The sequence below is a fragment of the Carassius auratus genome, chromosome 26 (assembly GCF_003368295.1).
Source record: "Carassius auratus strain Wakin chromosome 26, ASM336829v1, whole genome shotgun sequence".
In the NCBI taxonomy this organism is placed as follows: domain Eukaryota; kingdom Metazoa; phylum Chordata; class Actinopteri; order Cypriniformes; family Cyprinidae; genus Carassius; species Carassius auratus.
In genome coordinates this window covers 20,224,186-20,244,612 of record NC_039268.1, presented here as the reverse complement: position 1 = coordinate 20,244,612, position 20,427 = coordinate 20,224,186, and the positions used below count along the sequence as shown (strand labels likewise).

Here is a 20,427-nt window from a genome sequence, read left to right as displayed (position 1 = left end):
TAATGATATTAGCATCCACATCAGCGACGATATCATCTGTTTCTACTAAGTGCATGTGCATCTGCCGCTTTAAATTCTCAAGCTTGTGACAGCAGGATTTATTCTGATTGGGTGTCAATGATTTTAATGTTCATCAGCTGGGAAAAAAAGTGATTTCAGCGATATCGTTTCTTTGTGCCTTTATCATTATAGCTGTGGTGTGGACTCTTATATTGTTTAATATTAAAGGGGTCATATGATGGGATTAACATTTTAAATTAATCTTTGGAGTGTTACAAGCTCTTGGTGCATGAAGAAGATCTGTAAAGTTGCAAAGATTAAAGTCTCAAATCCAAAGGGATATTCTTTATCAAAGTTAAGACTCTGCCATTCCCTTCTAAAACACCTCGTTTAAACCCTCCCCCTGATGTCTACGTCACTATGTGGAAATATTTGTGTAATGCCGCCCAAATGATCACTAAAGAAAGAAGGCATGGTTCCAGTAACACAGTTAGTGTTGAAGCAGTCATGTCAGGGAGATGCTGTGTGTATCTAGGAGAAAGCAAAAGCACTTAATTTGGCCTTCTGAAGGTAGATGCATTTAGGAATCTTTAAGGTTACTTACAACAGAACAGCAATTCATTATATGGACAACCGTTTCGTGAACCAATGAGAGGAGGACATTCTGACTCTGCTTCAAACAATCTGCACTTCTGAATCAGCTACTGTAAGTATGTTTTGTTAATAGTTTAAGGATTTGCTATTGAATGTTCAAATGCTGAGTTTTGCATGTCGCGCGCTTGTGTGTGTGTGTGTGTGTGTGTGTGTGTGTGAGAGAGAGAGAGAGAGAGAGAGAGAGAGAGTGTTGGTCACACAGTGGAGTCAGCTCTCTTAACTGTAAGTGTCTTGTTACTGCAAACACATACGAGCTTCATCACTGTCTGTCACACCTCTCTGTTCATCTTTCAACTGATGGTAAAACTAAGGACATTATTAACTGTCTTTACATTTATTTGGAAAGAAGAAACTCACGAATATGGAAAGGGTTTTTTATTTCCAACGAGTGCTTGGGGTGTTCGGCCAATCACAATGCACTGTTTCAGCTGGCCAATCAGAGCAGACTGCGCTGGAAGGAGGGACTTTGTAGAAATTGATGCATTTGAGAGAGGCGGGGATTAGAGGAGCTACATTAATGTACAGTACTTGAAAAAATAATGTGTTTCAATATATTCTATTACACCAAATACACAAAATAATGATTTAAAAAAGCTTAATATGACCCCTTTAAGAATGAGTTTAGAACTATATGTTTATCGTTATCTTTATGGTTATCGTGCTTGGTGTGAACGGCAATCTTAGTTCATTGAAATCTAAGTAGCCTTACAAATCAGAGAACACGGGCGGAAATATTGTCGTTAATGCGTTTAGGGGGCGTGGCTTTGGACGCTGATTCCAGGGAAGGTGGGAGCATTTTCCGAGATCTCCTACTGCACCTTTAATTTATAACTATCATTTACAATGCAACTTTGTTGAGTCTATAAACACACTTTCTTTTTATTTTTTATTTTTTCTCCTGGGTTTATTGAGGTAGGTTTATTGGAGATATAAAATGTAATTGTATGGATATATGTACTATATAAAAAAGACCTTTAAATAAAAGACAGAACAGAGTTAAGAGAGTCTCACGGCCCCCATGTCCTTCAAACTGTCCGCACATATTGTGCCATCATTAAACAGTGTACGGGAACCATCAGTGTGCATTTTAATACAGTTTGAACATTTCTATTTATTGCAACCTGGATCTAAGGACAGGGTGTAACATAAATAAACCTTTCCGAGAGGTGTTCTCAAGGGTAAAGGGATGGTTTATCCGAAAAGAAAAAGTTTGTCATTTACTCAACCTCTAGTTGTTCTAAAACTTTATGAGTTTCATGAAGAATATCAGTAACCAAACAGTTTATGGACACCCTTTTTTTCTGTTGATAAAACAAAGGACAAGTAACAATGACAAAAGCAACAACATGGCTTGCTATCTAACGATATACTGATTGTTCGATGGTTAAACATCTTTCTGAAAAGAAAAAAAAAACTTATAGTGGACAAAAAACTCCATAATCCTAATTTTTAAAGTTGTTAAAACATGATCTACCACCTTTAATAAGTGTGTGCCATTGTTAAGATTGTCTGTGGTTTAATTCATTATATCATGAGCATAGTAATGTTATCTTTCTCTTATAGGCCCCTTTAATTTCACTAAATATCCATCACAGATGGTATACAGTTATTTGTGTTTTTTGTGCCAAATAATCTAGTTTTACTTATAAATCTAAATCTATATTATGTTTTTAAATGGATTAAGACACACTGCCTGTAGTCTCTCAAGATCGATGAATGATCCATCTGTTGGAACAATGCACTTGTCTTTTATTGGGAATGACAAACAGTCTTTATTAAAACTGGTTATTCAACTCTTTAATTTCTCTTTTGGTCCCGAAGGAACCAACGAACTGTTCTTGTCTTTACCTGCATGACACCAAAAAGCCAGTCAAAGCATGTTTTAATGTACACAATCACTATCATGTAACCTTTAACTTTGCGAGGAAAGCTTGAAACGTGCTTTTAAAACCATTCCTCAAGGCAAAGTCTATTTTTAGGAAGGTGTGGATTTGGAGAGATTTAGGTTTTTTTTTTCAAATGCTTGGAGTGAATAAATGAAGAAGTCTTAGCAAGGTTGAAAGCCAGTTGTGACAAGCATTGAGAACATCACCTGTAGCCTCCGTCTTCATGATAGACGCCTTTAATCTGCAGAAAACACACAGAAATAGACCTTTGTCTTCCTTCACAAACTGACAGCGTGTCTATCTGTATATCAGGTTCCTGGGAAAATCATTCTTACGGGTCGGACACAGAAAATAATATCAAATATCAAACTTGCTGTGAATGGGTGAGGCAGGTGCTTCGTGACCAGAGGATTTTTCTATAAAATGTTCCCTTATCTCAAACAAGCCATTAAATATCTATTTTTAATATGTTAAACAACTATTTAGATAGAGCTGATTACTAAAGATAGACTAAAGAGAGGTGAATATACAAACAAAGCTATTTATAGTCATGCAAAAACAGATTTTTAATACAAGAATAAAACATAGATTTATAATTTTTACTAAATTGCAAAAGGGGTGCTTCATACTGAGTAACAATAACTTACAGAGAGAAATACGTGATCACAGTTTTCTTAGGGAAAGGTTATTTGAGATACCATCTCAAATATATTACCAAAAATTGCTTTTTAGTTTTACTATTTACTAAATAATTTCTAACTGCATCTGATAAGAAGAGAGACTCAGTGAAGCATTAAGAGAAACATACGCTGAAAGGACCTTGAACATGAAACATTTGCTGCATCATTGAAAGGCTGATATGAATTAGGATCCTGTACTGTATAAAAGATACATATACGAGTCTCTGCTCTGATGCACAATATAAACTTGTGCATAGATCAGCACCATAATTCAAAGAAGAAAAAGGAGAAGTTCTTGTGGTAAGTCTTATTGAGAAAACCCACGGAAATCCCCACATCAAAATAGAGAAGAAAAAAGGACAAGGCAGAAGCATTGCAGAGGCGAAGATTTGACTAAAAAAATCGTGATCAAACAAGTTGTACTACACACCTTTCCTTAATTAAATGTTTCAACATAAGCAAAAGAGATGTCATTGAGAAACCCCCATTCTTTCCAAGTCACCTTTATTTGATGTATTCGTTTGTAACCAAATAAACTAATTTGCTAAAGTTCCAATAGCAACACGTCATTTGGGATTTTTTTATGCAAATGATCAGCGTCATGATGATTTTATGAGTGACACAAGAAAAACAAAACAGAAACTAAATTTGTGATACGCAAAGCACACATTTAGATTTTTTCAAAGTAATTACAAGAGCACAAGAGTCATTGCATATTCACATTATTATATTAAATTTAGAGAAACTTGAAAATAGAAAGGAAGAAAATTGCATACATTTCAATGCTTTCAAAGCATTATGTTTTCAGCACTTTTTTGGCTTTAGTTTGTGCCAAGAGATTTACATGTAATTTCAAGTCATTTATAAAATGTGATGTCAATAATATCAATGTCTGAATAACTGAAGTGACGTCAGAACCCCGCGGGGGCGCAGCTCCTTCTCGCTCTCTCTCTCTCTCTCTCTCTCTCACACACACACACACACACACACACACACAGCGCTCACTTGAGGGACATATACTGGGTTTAGCGTTTTCTTCAATGAACGCACTGCACATTTATGCCATGTTAAATTATATATGGCAGAGAGTGTTTTAAAGAGTTCGATACACCTGGAGGTTTGTGGAATGGCTTTGGGAAGTTTCTGATTGGCCACTAAAAAGGGCAAAATGCACTCAGTTCAGAGGTAAGAAATTAACTGGATGGCTTGCGAATTATATGAACAGCTTGTTGTCGAACAAAATATTAATTAATTAATGCTATATAGACCTAATATCTCGTATAAGTGCACATTTTTGTACAGCACGATAATTTTCTTTAGGGGTATTTTTTTTAAAGGGGAAAATATTGAGTTTATTTGACTTATATGTTTCAAAGAATGCACATTGTAAAAAAAAAAAAAAAAAAAAAAAAAAAAAAAAAAAACATGTAAAGCTTACACAAGTCGCAAAAAAAGCGAATTTCTTTGCATCTCATTTGACCTGATAATCACAAATAACATCAAGATGTTTTATAACTTCCATTCATTCAACATCTCTGCAAAAACAAACACACAAACAAAAAAACATTAACAATTTAGACTTTTTAATTAGAGGGGAAAAAAAAACTCTTTACTTTAGTCTGGGGTGCAAATGACACATTTTCCAAACAGGAACCAGCTGAATGTGTTCAGTAGTGATGCAACTTATGAACCCGAGGCATCGAGAATAAAGGGGCGTGTCTGATGAAGCCTCGATTTGAAGCTTGTATAAGGTGCGTTCGACTTTACGCAGCATTGCGCAAACCGATCGCAGTCTGACCATAGACAGTAATTACCACATGACAACGATCACTTGTGTTTCGGGGGTTTATTCATCATTTTCAGTTCCAATAATTGCAATAAAGCTGTGTTTTTTGACCGGTAAAAGCTTTTTTACTGTAGTCGCACTGATGTATTGAGTCACGTTTATCATACAACACAGATAAAAGCATATATGCCCCACTGTATTAGTATTTAAATAGTAGGCCTATATGATTATGTTGAACTTTATTCTTGAAAATATACCGCTGTATTAAGCAGTATGTAAAAACTGTTTCTGTTGCGCATGAAAACTTTTCTAAAACGTCGGTGTATTTTACAAATATTACATTTAATTCACTTCCTCAGGGGTTGAAAAATCTGAACTTTGTCGAAATTTGAGCTGATCATCTCCGAAATCAGCAAAATACATATTTAAATAGATGCTGTCTTTATAAATATATTCTTGCCTGAAATACTTTTAAAACTACATTTGACACCATAACATAAATATTTTGAAAATGATCAGAATAAATGGCACAAATTATCCACCAGATGGCACTATTTTCGAGACCAGTCACTAGCGTTCAACAGCCAGGGCCGGCCCGTGAAATAGGAGACACAGGCAGTTGACTAGGGTGCAAAACGAAAGCTTTAGTCACTATACTTATTCTTCATTGAATAGGCTAAACTGAGCACTGCACATTTCAAAATTAAAATGCAGCGCAGGTGTTTTTATATGAATGTAGTATCTTTGAAAAGAACTGACCATCTTCAAAAAAGCTTCCAATATCATTTTGATTTCGTCTTTCCTGTAATGCCCGATAAAGCAGTGTTTGTGAGCGCAGTGCTTCTATACTTCTCCTGCTCCAACAGTGCCTCCTGCTGGCAGAGAATGAATTTGCATTTGCAAGTCTGAGGGAAACACTGGCATCTGTCAGCAAACAAACAAAAAGTATGCTTCAGGACTCTTTTGAGAAGGTGCTTATGTTTTGAGCTACTACTACTACTGCTATTAACATCTTGTACCCTGCAATAAGCATTTACTCAAACTCTCTTTCATGAGATCAATGGGGGAGAAGGTTTTGATTTTAATCTGATACATTTATAAACTTAAATTGACTCATTTTAAAAATATCCAAAGACTGTCTTCTTGCACCTGTTCCCAAAAGAAGGTCTTTTTGTTTCTTTTTCCACCCAGCCTGAAACAAAACAACACAACTGCCAGGTCATTCTTAATCTCTAAAAAGAAGGAAACAGAACAAACTACTGTGTTTGTAAACGGATGTTCCCCTTCAAGGGAACTCACACTGTGTCCTCTAGTGGTTACTAAGGGGAATGCCATCAGCATGACTCGTGTGTGAAAACACTCCAAATCCACTGGATCAGCCTGTGATGTCATTAGCAGAGTTTCTGGACATATAACTGGGCACTTGTAATACTTGTCATAAAATGTATTTGTCTTCAGGAGATGTTTATTGATTCAGTGTGTGTGGAAAAACACTATATAGAAAAAGTCAGACAATCACTTTAAGAAGCTTTCTGACACCTACAGTCACACATGACTTTTGTGCTATGTGTCATGTGCAATGCTCGATGGTACTGAATGCACTCATTTGTGATAAGTATTCTCGAGTAATGTGGGACAGGCTTCTTCATCTTGCAGCTAGACTGCCGAGGCATGGCAGAAACTCAGGTCGTGGGCTTCACAAGTTGTGGATAAGTTTGAGAAGAGTTTTGATCTTTCTGATGTGGGTGCTGAGTCATCTCAACCGGCCAGTCCCACGTGCGAGGAACTGCTGGAATCTAAAACGTCATCAGGCCTCATGCCTTATAGCATCTCTCGAGATACACTCTGTATTAACAGGAATCTAGAGCAACATTTTTGTTTGCTGGATTTTGGAACGGGCGGAGTGTTGTTTTTGCAATAGCTTTAGCTGTGATTGGATGGTCACCAGTAACCACGATAACCTGTAAAAGAAGATCCATATTCATTGTTTATCACTAAATGCAATAGATATTCAAACAATGGATTTCAAATGCTGATAAGACCTTGATTCCAGCACTCTGGCATTTGGCCACAGCATCTGGTACAGCTGCACGAGGAGGATCGATCATAGACATGAGGCCAACAAAACACAGATTCTCAGTGGGGAAGTTCACTTCTGGACCAAAGGCCAAAGTTTTCTATGACAGAAAACACCGAATTATTCATCTCTGTTATACAGATGTCATCATTTAAGAGATTTAGTCATACATTTTTTCCACATCTGTTTTAAAGATATTTTAATGTTGTATCGTCAACACAGTTGGTAGAGGTTTTTTTTTTTACTTTTTTGTGTTAACTGAAAGACATCAGTACACAGAATTTTTCAAATGTGTTCTATCCTGTCTGATTTGTTTTGTCGAACAAAACGGTGGATTTGTCATTATGTTTGGTCAGATCGCCTTTCAATCAAGCCCTTTGCGAAGAGTGAATTGAATGCACAAATGCAGCGGTGTGCGCTGTAGCCTTTATAATTTCTTATTAAAGCACAAATGAAACTGTTGCATGCATGCAAACTTATGAAGTCACCAAAAAGGCAATTAAAGCTACCTAAAAATGTGTATGTATATAAGTATTTGTTATATATATGAGTCACATTAGACATTAGACACAGTCACATTAGACAAAACGTGACTCAAATGCAGTGGTTTTCAAAAATGTTGCAATGGAAATCAATGAAGGAAATCAATGACTATTATATAAATACAATATTTTTGCCATAAAATGCATTTGTTTTAACCTTGCATCCTTGTGCAGAGATGACGTGAATATCAGCTGGGATTCTGTCTCCACTTTTGACCTCCACAAGATCACCTACAACTACTTCCTCAGCGTCAATGATCTTTTTCTCTGCATCACGCACAACCAGGGCTTTCTACATGACAACAAATATACATAAACATCAGTATCCTTTGTGAAAGCTGTTAAATTTTTAGACCTGAGGAACAATGCTCTTAAAAGTATCCATGATCCTGGAGCTTTTGGCCTCTTGATAGATGAGAAACATCCATTGACTGTGACAACGAAAGCAAGCCTCCATCAGTGTCACACAGTTCAGTCTGTAATCGAATACAGGTGGAACGATTTCTCTCTTGAGTTTGCATTGATTTCTAAAGCCCCTGTCGTGTGTTTATATGTAGACCTATATCCCACGCCTACATAATCAATGAAAAATTTACTTTGCATTTCTTTGTGCAATTTTTCAAACATTTCTAATAAGTTTTGAAAAGTATCAAATAGGCCCACTACACCATATTTCTTTTCAGTGTATAAACCTATTCACATTGCTGAAAGCCAATATGCTTTTAGAATATATAATAGGTAAAAATTGATAGCCTGAATGCACTGTAAGTCACTTTGGATAAAAGCGTCTGCTAAATGCATAAATTTAATAACAGTGGTGTGTATGTTGTTTTGAGCTTATAAATAAACAAACCATTTACATGCATGACTAAAATGGCTTGGGACATACACACAGTACAATACTAACTATATACAAGATGTGTGTAAATGCCAACCCGAACAGAGATCACATCGGTGACAACACTTAATGACAATAGAAACATTGACCAGAGCAACAGCATGAGGCAGAAAGTGCAGGGCTGTGAAGGACTGAAGATTGTACTGATGGTGAACAACAAACTGATTGTCTTTTAGTAGGCAACGGCTCATTAAAGCAGTTTTGAAAGCTGGGAAAATGTGATCTAGCACCTTTATACAGAGTGTGTGTGTCATTGTAAAGACTTTAAATCTTCTAACCTGACTGAGGTCAATAATAATGCTCCCTTTAATGCAGTTCTCCATTGCAATTGGTATGTATTGCCTTGTGTATCTAATGTAAAATATAGTTGAATTATTTATTAATATAATTAGTTAACTTAAGACACACTGCCTGTAGTCTCTCAAGATCTATGGACGATTTGAACAATGCACTTGTCTTTTATTGGGGATGGCAAATGGTCTTTATTAAAACTGGTAAACCAACAAACTGTTCTTGTCATTTAACCTGCATGACACCAAAAAGCCAAAGGGAGGTTTTATTTTATTTTATTTTATTTTATTTTCAGACTAATGTATTTAATCACTGTAAGATGGCCATTTATTTATTTATTTATTACTGTAGGCCTAATTAACAGATTCCGGGCAAAAAAAAAAAAGTGGAGTGGGAGGAAATGGTAGTCATTCTTCCGGGATTCCCCCGTTTTTTTTTTTTTTTTTTTTTTTTTTAGGGATTGTGACGGGATGGATTTTTTTTTATGGGAGTGGAAAGGGAAAGGTTTGAAAATCCACTCCCGTGTCACCCTCTAGTTTACATGACCACGTGCATTCTCGGCTTAATGAACATAATCATCTTAGGAGCGTTCCTGTAAATCCACTCTGTTGTGACAAGCATTGTTAAAGAACATCAACATAAACTCCATCTTCGTGTAACTTACCTTAAGTCTGGTGAAGACACAGTCTTTTAGTCAGAAATAGAATTACTTTCCTCCACATTTTAACAGCTTGATCATATCAGGTTACTGGAAAAATCATCATATGTCACACACAGGAAATGATCTCAGACAAACGGCTCCTCCCACAAGCTGCGGTTGGGAAATTTCCTTTCTAAGGTCACCACCTTTTGATGAAAAGCTTATGCTCATACAGTCACCATTCTATACCTTTCTGCTGATGAAAATATACATGTATATTCTTCATTTGCTCATTAGAAAAATAATCTGGTTTGCTCAAAGAATAAAAGGTCCATTTTAACACATTTTATGCAAGTGATGAATTTATAGATCACACTAGAAACTAAACGGAAACTGATGTGTGATATGCAAAACAGTTATATTGCCATTTTTAAAATTGTATAATAATTACAGCAAATATTTGAAATAGGAGGGTAATTTATCTGACAGCATTGTGAATGAGTGACGGTGGCAAGTAATTGAGGCAAATTTTGCAAGAAAATGGAAGAAGCATGAGATGGCACTTGGTAGATTTTTGTATTTTTTTTATTTCTCAAACAGCAATTTTCAAAAAAAAAAAAAAAAAAAAAAGATTTTAAACACTGGTAACCTAAAAATATCTGGGTTAAGTATGAAACCATCATTCCCTGTAGGAGGGAACAGAGACATTATGTCGACAAACTGATGTGTGTTCTCCTAAATGTCAGTATGTCGACTTATCATCAAACGTGACTGACTGAATAGAACAATTGTTTTTAGATTGTGCTTTATTAAGACTGCAGTTCTCAGTACTGCAGTTATTTTTAAGCATTAGTAGAGTCACCAAGTACCCCTTTATTGTGTGTGTGTGTGTGTGTGTGTGCAAAAAAAAGAGGAAATTATTAACATTCAGTACTTTCCATGTGCATCAGATGTGCCAGGTCTCAGGAGCTGTGTATGTAGACTTATTTTTATACATGTATGTGCTCAACAACAAGGTGCAAAGTAGCCTTATTAAACCATAAATAACAGTAATTACTTTTTACTTTTTTACTTTTTTTTTTTTTTTTAGATGCATTTTAGTAAAATGCAATTCTGTATCTTTATATTACGACTATATCATCTGCTTTGCACAACATTTAAGCATGATACAGGGATTCCCATGTCTTTGATTCTTATGCAAGCAAATATCCTCCCTTTTTTTAACCCCCAAAGAAGGTAAGAAAAAAAAAGAAAATAGTGAGAAATTTTTTTGGACTTGCTGTGCATTTCAAAAACTATTTTAAGAATGATTAAATTGTCATGAAAATAAATATATAAACTATTAAGCACTAATTTAGTATGGACTTGTTTTGTAAACGATTTTCTGTTTCGTCAGTCAACAGAGCCTTCCTAAAAAAGTTTAGTAATATAACACAGCTGAGAATGACGTCATGCCACATTTCATAATGTTTTTTACTGGGATGTTTGACTGACGTTCAGCGTGTTCTGCGGGTTTCACTGATATGTATAAACATCCCACACAGCATACATGCCACATGGCCCTTGAGATACCAGGAAGTTGACTAACTCTCAGTATTATAAGTCATGGGTTCAATTCGCAGAGAATGCTGATAAATATAGACTGATATATATGTGTATATATAAACTGTAAGCAGTGCAAGTGAATTTGTATATATTCACTTGCACTGCTTTCAGTGTAAATTGTATACATGTGTGCTGAATGCAGCAGCAGTGCATTTATAGTCACATTAAACTTTACTCTTCTTGTCCTGTTTTCTGTCAGCTATGAAAATCAGCTTTTAGCATGTGACCTATGCTGCACTGAATAGGCACTATTTTGCATCATGCTAATTTAAATGCTAGCTCCTGGTTAGGCTAAGGATTGGTAGATTTTCTTTGTCTAACAGTAGACCTCTGCTGGTAGATGATGTAACTACACCATGACTTTATGCTATTATTTATTTCACCTTTTATGATTCACTAAAACCCTGTTTATACTATTTCCTGCTGACTTTTATATGTTCTTTGTAAGATTAATAAGAAACACACAAAAATTCAGCTCAATAAAATTTGACATTTATTTGCTGAAAAACACAGAGTTGTATCATTTTGAGAAAAATGTCTCAGAGAATAAGTTTGCAATAGAATGTCGTCTTGATTTAATAGTATGTTTCTCTCTCCACCCAGCCTGAAAACAAAATAGCACTGATATTAGAGTTTATTCCTAATTTCTAAAAGCAATGAAATACTGAAGGAAAATGTGTGATTACCTCCTGGATTCTGCCGTAGGAGGTATTTCCTAACTTCATCATAGACGAAGATGAGAAGTGAGTATGGGAAGGCAGTGAACCACCACAATGGTCTGCATGAAAAAAAACACAAGGATTGTTTTTTTTTCATTGTTTCAATTCCTTATGCCAATAAAAGTCTACATTCAGTACGTCCACTTACCTAAGAGGATACATTCTCACAGCAACGTCCATGCCTGGGCAGTAGGACAAGAAAGCTGCAAGAGCAGCTTCCTCAAAAAAGGCAAAGATCAGGACTTTGTTTCTAGGAAAAAGAAAAGAAAAATGCATTAAGGTGAGCAGCCTCCAGCAGCAACTGAACAAACAGTCCACCAAAACTTAATGGCTTCTTTGAAGCTCATGTGCATCCCTTTGTTTACATACTTCATTCCCTGCTGTATGATGGAATTTCTTCTGGTCTTTACAATGATCAAGTCTCCCCACTGCACAACCACAATACTGATGAAAAATGCTGTGTGGCAAGTGGACTCTATAATCTTTCTGGCCTCGAAGGTCTGCATCAGACAATTAAAACACAAGAACAAAGCAGTGTTTATAATTGTTTTTTACCTTTGTTCTATAATATAGAAGCTTTTTTGTTTCACATTTGGCTTGCCGAAGCTTTGACACTCACCCATTGTTGACCATAGCTATCTTCCAGGTCACTGATAGATCTGTCTTCCCAACCAACTCGAAGTCCAGGAAGATAACTGGGCCAGAAACCATTCTCACTCATAACCACGATGTAAGTAAAAAACCCTGCAACTGCTTGGATCATACCTAAAAATAAAAATCATGACAGTAAATTTAATTACTTGCCCATATTCATATATAAAGCTCTCTTTATAGAGTAAGAAACTGCTTACCGATTTGACCATAGGCCATACTGATTAGCCTCGCGTTCACCAGCCTGTCTGTCTGAGCATTTCTGGGTTGTCTCTTCATGATGTCATTTTCTGCATTTTCATAAGCCAAAGAGATAGCGGGAATCTGTGGCAACAATTAAAACAAGTTAAAAACATGAATCATCCAACCGTAATATCGCTACGGTAATAACCGTTTTTCTTACCAGATCAGTGCCCAGGTCAATGCAGAGAATGGTGACGGTGCCCAAAGGTAGAGGAATACCAACAAGGACAAACATGAGGAAGGGTGACATCTCAGGGATCTTACTAGTCAGCGTGTAGGCAATCGATTTCTTCAAGTTGTCAAAGATCAGACGTCCTGACGTGGAAGATGCATTCAAATGTAAGTGTCAAAGTGACTTTGATAGATCTAAGTTCTCAAAACCATGACATACCTTCTTCTACTCCAGTGACAATTGAGGCAAAGTTGTCGTCCAGGAGGATCATGTCAGCAGCCTGTTTAGATACATCAGATCCAGCGATACCCATAGCCACACCAATATCAGCCTTCTTCAGAGCGGGAGAATCATTGACACCATCACCGGTTACAGCTACAATGGCACCCTGATAAGAGAGATGAAATGCATTAAAATGGTACTTGATAGAATCAGATAGATAACAGTCTGAGAGTACAGTACCTGTCGCTGACAGCCTTCCACGATAATCAGCTTTTGTTGTGGAGAAGTTCTGGCGAACACAATTTCTGTATGGTATTTGAGGATCTCATCCAAGTCGCTTTCATTCATGTTCTTCAGTTCTCCACCATGGACCACACAGGCCTTGGCATCTCTAGAGATACACTTTGCATTAGCAGACATCTAGAGCAATGCCACATCTGCAACTGGTTGAGATGATTGGTTTACCTTGGATTGACCTCTGAAACAGGGATGTTTAAACGAGCAGCAATGTCTTCCACAGTCTCGTTGCCTTCAGAGATGATGCCAACACCCATTGCAATAGCCTTGGCTGTAATTGGATGGTCTCCAGTAACCATGATAACCTGTATGGGAAGAGTCGTTAATTTTAGCTATCATAGGAATAGTTTAATATGGGTGCAATATATTCATGCACTAGATCTTCGATGATGACAACACCTTGATTCCTGCACTCCTGCACTTGCCCACAGCATCTGGTACAGCTGCACGAGGAGGATCGATCATAGACATGAGGCCAACAAAACACAGGTTCTCAGTGGGGAAGTTCACATTTTCAGTATCAAATGCAAAACCCTCAGGGAACTGGTCATCTGGGAGGCTAAAGTGACAGAAGCCTATAAGAAAGGACACAGAATTATTCCTCTGTAGTCATAACTTCGATACTTATCCCAAGGTGTACTTCATAAGGGGGCTTTACCCAGCACTCTTTCTCCAAGACCTCCGAGTTCTACATAAGCATTTTGGAATGAATCTTTCATTTCATCGTCCAAAGGCTGCTCTTTCCCTTGAATCAAAATAGTAGAGCATCGATCCAAGATTCTCTCAGGGGCTCCCTTCATCACAAGCAGGTGCTTAGACTCCGAAGAATTGGGATTCTTGTGGACTGAGAGCTAGAAAAGTGTATTGAAAGCCTATTAGGATGACCAGTTAATCTAAAAACCAATCTCTAAAGAACACCTCAACAAAAATACCTGATACTTGTTGGTGGAGTTGAAAGGGATCTCACAAATCTTGTGGTACCTCTCTCTCATTTCAGTGACTGAACCACAGCACAGCTCGATACACTTCAACAGAGCGGACTCTGAGGCATCACCAGCTGTTTCTCGCTACGAAACAAAGTTTTCACTCATTATAACATTGCTAAATTAGCTACTGGAAGTTGCAAGTCCTAATGTAGCTTGTATAGATATTAACTCACGCTAAGGATTGGCAGATGGCTCTGTTCAGCACGAAAAACAGCACGGTTGCAAAGGCCAGCAACACGTGAGAGAGCAGACCAAGTTGGAGAGCTCTTGTCAAAGGAGGCTCCACTCTGGTTCTCTGTGGTGTCTGCTTCGTGAATGCGATTGTCAAACCACATGTGAGCGACAGTCATTCGGTTCTGGGTCAAAGTACCAGTCTTGTCAGAGCAGATGGTGGAGGTCGAGCCAAGAGTCTCCACCGCTTCGAGATTCTTCACCAGGCAGTTCTTCTTCGCCATACGTTTGGCAGTCAGAGTTAGACACACCTACATAAGTAGACACAAGCTAAGTAGTCACTTTTACTAAAATATAACCATTGATTTAAAAGATGTTGAAACGAAACAACCAAAGTATAACTAAACAATCACTCTGACTTACAGTTACAGTGGCAGGGAGACCTTCAGGTACATTAGCAACAATGATACCAATGAGGAAAACAACAGCTTCCAACCACCCATATCCGAGAATCAGGGACAGGATTAGGAAGGCCACACCGAGGAAGACAGCTACACCAGAGATGATGTGGATGAAGTGCTCGATCTCTCTAGCGATTGGTGTTTTTCCACCATCCAGACTTGAGGCAAGTGATGCAATACGACCCATGACAGTACGGTCACCGGTGTTGATGACAACCCCTCTGGCGGTACCTGGGTTTTATTATATTCAAGAAATTTAGTTGCATGCAATTTTAAATGCATGCAATGTAGCCAACATAATACAGACACTTTCCTAGTACCTTCAACACAGTTGGTAGAGAAAAATGCAATGTTTCTCGTCTCCAATGGGTTTTCATGGGAGAAGTCCGGGGTTCGAGTCTGGGGCTCAGATTCTCCAGTGAGGGAAGAGTTGTCCACCTGGAAAGGTAAAATGTAAGTTTCATAGAAATGCATTGATGGGAAATATAACACTTACATCAGAGATGCTTTAGGTCTTACCTTGCATCCGTGTGCAGCGATGATACGAAGATCAGCTGGGATTTTGTCTCCACCTTTGACCTCCACAAGATCTCCGGCGACTACCTCATTCGCAGTGATGACCTTTTTCTCTCCATCACGCACGACTAATGCTTGCTACACAACAACGAGTACATTCACGCCACGGGAAAGCTACAACTGAAACATGAATTATTTCAGAAGCCGTTACTGTACCTGAGGCACAAGGTTCCTGAAAGATTCCATGATCTTAGAGCTCTTGGATTCTTGATAGTATGAGAACCATCCATTGACTATGACAACAAAAGCTAGCACGAGTCCCAGGTACAGCTGCAAAACCACAATTAGGTTTTTAGAGATTGTATGACAGTATAGAGTACATAAAAATGAAGACTATACATCTTCTCTCTCATACATTGTCATTCGCTGGTTCTTCGTTGGAGGCAGCCTGAATCCCATACGCCGTGAAACAAAGAAATGCACCAAACCACAGCAGTGTCTGGAATCCACCGAAGAGTTGTGTGCAGAACTTGACCCATTCTGGAGTTGTTGGAGGTGGGGTCAGGGCGTTCGGTCCATCTCGCTCAAAGATCTCGTTTGCACGGGAAGAAGACAAGCCCTGCCGTACCAAATGAACACAGAGTAATGTTGAGACCAGAATTTTAAAACTACAGACTACTTAACCAAAATTTGTTAACGCCTTTACAAATTATTATGCAATTTCAAGATTGCAAAACAGCACAGGTATCCTATAAGCGTAACATAAAACATTTCAGTTTTATCGAACCCAAATTATGCTTTTTTTTTTTCAAACCAAACGAATGTGATCATTAACTACTGTAGTTTTGTCTCGTCGTATTTTACGTAAAAGGATGCAAAACACATAATTTCATTAACTGGAGTAACACATGTACTAAAAAACACAAAATTTCCAAAACTGTCAGTAAACCTCTGCTCACCCTGTTCAAGTCAGTGCCGTATTTCCGAGAAAGTTCATCCAATGTCAGCTTGTGGTCGTCCTACAAAAGAGCAAAACACCTTCAATCTCAGTTCAGCAGAGAAAAACTCGAAATTACATTTTTGAATTCACATGTTCAGAAAATAATGAAGTAATGTAGTTTTTAAACTTTTCTTGGTAGTGCTCATAGCTTCAGATCATACCAGAAATGTTAAGGTGATGGGTAATGCATATATTAATTTCTCACCAGCTCCACTTCTTTCTTCAGTTCGTTCACATCCTTCCTCTTTTTTTTACCCTTTTTGGGCTTTTTGGTTTCATTCTCAGAAGTTGCCGTCAATGTGTACTCATCATTCCCCGTCTATAAAAGATAATACGTATATGATTTAATAGTTAACTCCATACCTGATTGGAACAGAGCCAAAGATGAAATCAACACAACCAACAGAACATCAGCAGAATAAAACGATGCAGTGAAGTGACCAGGATCGCTGCGGAGAGGACCGGCATGAGTTTCCATGATGGTTTACTGTATGCTGGTTTGGTGCTGGTCAACCAGCATAGACTGGTAAAGCTGGTTGACCAAAGAAGCTTAGCTAGTTAAACTAATTAAGTATCCAGTTTGGGCCCAACCAACTCACTCGTCATCCAAAACACAACACATGCCGTTTTTTTTTTTTACAAGATATGTTAAACATAATAATAGTCCACTCACACCAAGCCCCATGGTCCCAGTTTATTTCAACCCAAAATCAGTCGTTTTGGATTTCAGATGTCCAGCCGGCCTCTCTGGAGACACAAGTGCAAGTGTGATCAATCCAAGTTCACAAAATTTATATTATGCCAACTCACCTGTGTTTTGGGGAGGAGATCTGAGAAATTTTGGGAGGGGTTTAGCAACTGTCATCCTTGACCTTTTATTTTAACCTTTCATTTATTTAACCTTCAGCCACACAGGTAGAAGATTTTGGTGACAGCGATGAGAAGATCTCGTTTTGATGTTGCCAACAGTAATTAATCCACTATTATATTTATATATACTACTAATATTTTTACTATGACTTTTATGTATGCATAAATATGTACATTTATGCAATTTATGTAATTTCCATATTTTTAGATTATAATATATATATATTATATTTATAGAAAGAGAATCTATATACGTATGTGCATATGTGTGTGTGTGTGTGTTTGAATTATTTATTAAACCAAAGAAGTAATTTTTACACTGTAAAATTCTGATTTAAACTGAACTCCACATTGCTTTTGTGCAAACAGTCTAGGCATGTGCTCTGAATTCATAGTAAACAATCTGAAAGCAGCGTGTTCACGCCTGAACAGAAGGACAGGAAAGTTGCCAAAGCAGTTCAACAAACAGATCAAAAAGTACAGCTTGCTTTCTAAGAAATACAGAGGATAAAATAATGATAACTTTCATTTTGGCCATGGTGTCCTGTGGGGCGGCTGGAGGAGGAATGAGCAGTCATGGGCTGGAACTGAGCAAACAGCTCCCTCTGATAAATATCAGTCGATTGTTTTATGACTGCTTTGAAGCTGAAACTTTAGTTTACATACTTCACTCCTAGCTGTAGGATAAGATTGCAAGCCTTAGATGATCAAGTCAGCACTTACAGAGCACACAAGAGCAACAGATCAAATGTCTGAATTGGTGTCTTTTATTCATTCATTTTATCTGTTGTTTAATTTTATTAAATGCTTTTATGTTCCCTGTTAAACCAGCATGGCTGAGCACCAGTATATTCTGAATGCTAGTGTGCTGGTGCTTTTCACAGAAAAATCATTCTGTGACCAGCATTACCAGTATGTCTGTTCTGGTCTAAAGCAAGTCCAGGACTAAACCACTATAAACCAGCTTGGACCCGCACAGAACTTGATGCTGGTATTGACTGGTGTCCACTTGTTTATTTCATGACTGTGTCAGCTGTGCTTTTTGGCATCTGTAAAGAATCTGTAGATTCAAATGGATTCTATATGTGGGTAAAATCAAGGGCTATAAATTGTGAATTTGTGCTTTGGAATTTGGACTTTTGTCTGTGTTTTGTAAACCATTTTTTGTGTCTGTTATCAGTCAACAGAGCTCTCAGGCCTCATGTCCTTCACAGTTTAGTCCACACTCAGGCCTACAGACTTAAGAAGTGTAGGTGGAACAGTGTTTTATGTTACTGAGGCAAAATTATTTTGGGTGAATTATGTGATTGCATTTAACAAGAATATATATTTTTATTTTATTTATTTTTTTGCAAGTTGAAAAAGCATAATGAGCAGTCAAAAAAATTACAATGAATCATAAATATTTTTTTTTTCGGTTACAAATATAGTTTTATCTTCATATGCATATTTAAAAAAAAACTTAATAGCATCATAATGTAAGTATAAAGAAAGAAAATAGTATAAAAAATTGCATAAACATAAAGTATTTCATTTACACACTTGATTCAGAAAATTTCACATCTGGTCAGTTTATGGCTGTTGAAAAGTTATTATAAACATTACAGTGCAATGCAACAGCTGAAAGCTGCTCATATTAATAATGTTTTTAATATTTCATCTGTTAGGCAGCCGTCCACTTCTGTTTTGCAGCTCATTAAATACTCCTTTTGGACTGAACAGCATGTTCTGAAAGTTACAGTATGTTTGCACAATATAGAAAAAAAAAATCATCATAATAAGACACCTTTCAATCTGCTCTTAACCTTTGACCTGCTCTGTCCAGTGGGTCACATTTCAAAGCGTGTTCTGCTTTTTAATGCTTGGACCCCATTAATGCAGCCATATTTATTTGTGTGTGTGTGTGTGTCTAATAAAAGTCACTTATTAACTTCATATCACGAAATCGAGGTTTAGAGTAGCAGCATAACCTGTTTCAAGAATCAGTCCAGCATTACAGTGAAGTAGGCGTCTGGTGATTTAACAGAACAAGCACTCTTGTAATACTCAGAATTTTACTGAAAAATATAGATTTTTCTTGAAGTTGTGAAGAACATGTACTAGGCCTCTCCTATTCCTCTCAATACAGTGAACACATGATATGATGAACAAATAGCTAACAACAGAGTAGGAATACTGAGAGAGACACAGAGGAGATTTCAATGATTATATTTGGATTTCTCAAAAGCAAGTTTATAGTGGGTTCGACATTTAGGTTTATTTAAATATAACATCCTTACCTGTTCAGATTATATTTTAAAGTGGTGCATAAATAGCTTATTTATTGGCATCTATGATTCCATCAATAACTTTTAAGATTCATGGAACCATCTCAATGCACAAACAGTTGTCTGAAAGGGTCTTAAAAAAAAAGTTTCTCCAATGCATGCAAAAAACTTGCTTTCGGAGCTTTTATTTTTAAAGAATGTAGTGCAGATTATAACTGATTGTGAGGCAGTGGACAACTCGAATCTGAAGAAGACAGCTGCACACGTCTGAGACATCTGAGAATCCCTCTACTGTAGTAAATATCCTACAGAATCCTAAGTAATAGTATTTCATGAGAAGAACACAGACTGTATGACATCATCACATCAACATTCTGAAAAATAAAAAGGTGTTGTCACTGTTGTTATGACAACATGAAACCTTAAAAGAACCTGTTTGGAAAACATTTATGAAATCTAATAGGCATAAAGAGCTCAATTTCTAGTGACCTTGTATAAAATTAGGAAAAAAATGTTTTATTAAAACTATATATATATATATATATATATATATTTTTTTTGTTGTTGTTTTTTTGTTTTTTGTTTTTTAGAACAAACTCTGGTTAATATACAATATATATATTGTAGAAGAGCTTGTCATTTATTTATTTATTTTTTTTTATAAAAATATGTCCAAATATATTCCAAAATGGAAATAAAAATAGGCCACATATAAATTCATGGCAAGGCAACATGGATATCCATATTTTTCCTTAGTTGTTTAACTTCTATTTGTTATTTATAGATAAAGCAC

At 36.8% G+C, this 20,427-nt stretch overlaps 1 protein-coding gene and 1 long non-coding RNA gene across 5 annotated transcripts in view; one reads left to right on the top strand and one right to left on the bottom strand.

The window, feature by feature from the left end:
- The window catches only part of LOC113044615 (sodium/potassium-transporting ATPase subunit alpha-1), a 73,671-nt gene that overhangs the window by 9,920 nt on the left and 43,324 nt on the right, over positions 1 to 20,427 (bottom strand). Inside the window, exons 1-22 of one of the 4 annotated variants that reach the window (XM_026204750.1) lie at positions 17,171 to 17,257; positions 16,703 to 16,816; positions 16,457 to 16,516; positions 15,913 to 16,116; positions 15,714 to 15,827; positions 15,501 to 15,635; positions 15,302 to 15,419; positions 14,944 to 15,212; positions 14,523 to 14,831; positions 14,296 to 14,430; positions 14,022 to 14,214; positions 13,763 to 13,938; positions 13,532 to 13,668; positions 13,307 to 13,457; positions 13,064 to 13,232; positions 12,833 to 12,987; positions 12,630 to 12,753; positions 12,398 to 12,543; positions 12,148 to 12,278; positions 11,927 to 12,028; positions 11,746 to 11,837; positions 11,545 to 11,663 (exon numbers count right to left, since the gene is read on the bottom strand). In XM_026204750.1, coding sequence (XP_026060535.1) covers positions 11,635 to 11,663; positions 11,746 to 11,837; positions 11,927 to 12,028; positions 12,148 to 12,278; positions 12,398 to 12,543; positions 12,630 to 12,753; positions 12,833 to 12,987; positions 13,064 to 13,232; positions 13,307 to 13,457; positions 13,532 to 13,668; positions 13,763 to 13,938; positions 14,022 to 14,214; positions 14,296 to 14,430; positions 14,523 to 14,831; positions 14,944 to 15,212; positions 15,302 to 15,419; positions 15,501 to 15,635; positions 15,714 to 15,827; positions 15,913 to 16,116; positions 16,457 to 16,516; positions 16,703 to 16,816; positions 17,171 to 17,182 — 3,075 coding nt within the window. In that variant the 5' untranslated portion in view covers positions 17,183 to 17,257 and the 3' untranslated portion in view covers positions 11,545 to 11,634. Of the gene's footprint in view, positions 1 to 11,544; positions 11,664 to 11,745; positions 11,838 to 11,926; positions 12,029 to 12,147; positions 12,279 to 12,397; positions 12,544 to 12,629; positions 12,754 to 12,832; positions 12,988 to 13,063; positions 13,233 to 13,306; positions 13,458 to 13,531; positions 13,669 to 13,762; positions 13,939 to 14,021; positions 14,215 to 14,295; positions 14,431 to 14,522; positions 14,832 to 14,943; positions 15,213 to 15,301; positions 15,420 to 15,500; positions 15,636 to 15,713; positions 15,828 to 15,912; positions 16,117 to 16,456; positions 16,517 to 16,702; positions 16,817 to 17,170; positions 17,258 to 20,427 lie in introns of those variants that run through there. The other 3 variants (XM_026204745.1, XM_026204744.1, XM_026204748.1) reach the window with 3 other exon arrangements.
- On the top strand, positions 4,140 to 8,488 carry LOC113044629 (uncharacterized). The gene is made up of 2 exons (XR_003275894.1): positions 4,140 to 4,405; positions 7,800 to 8,488. It is a non-coding gene; the product is annotated as an uncharacterized LOC113044629 (long non-coding RNA).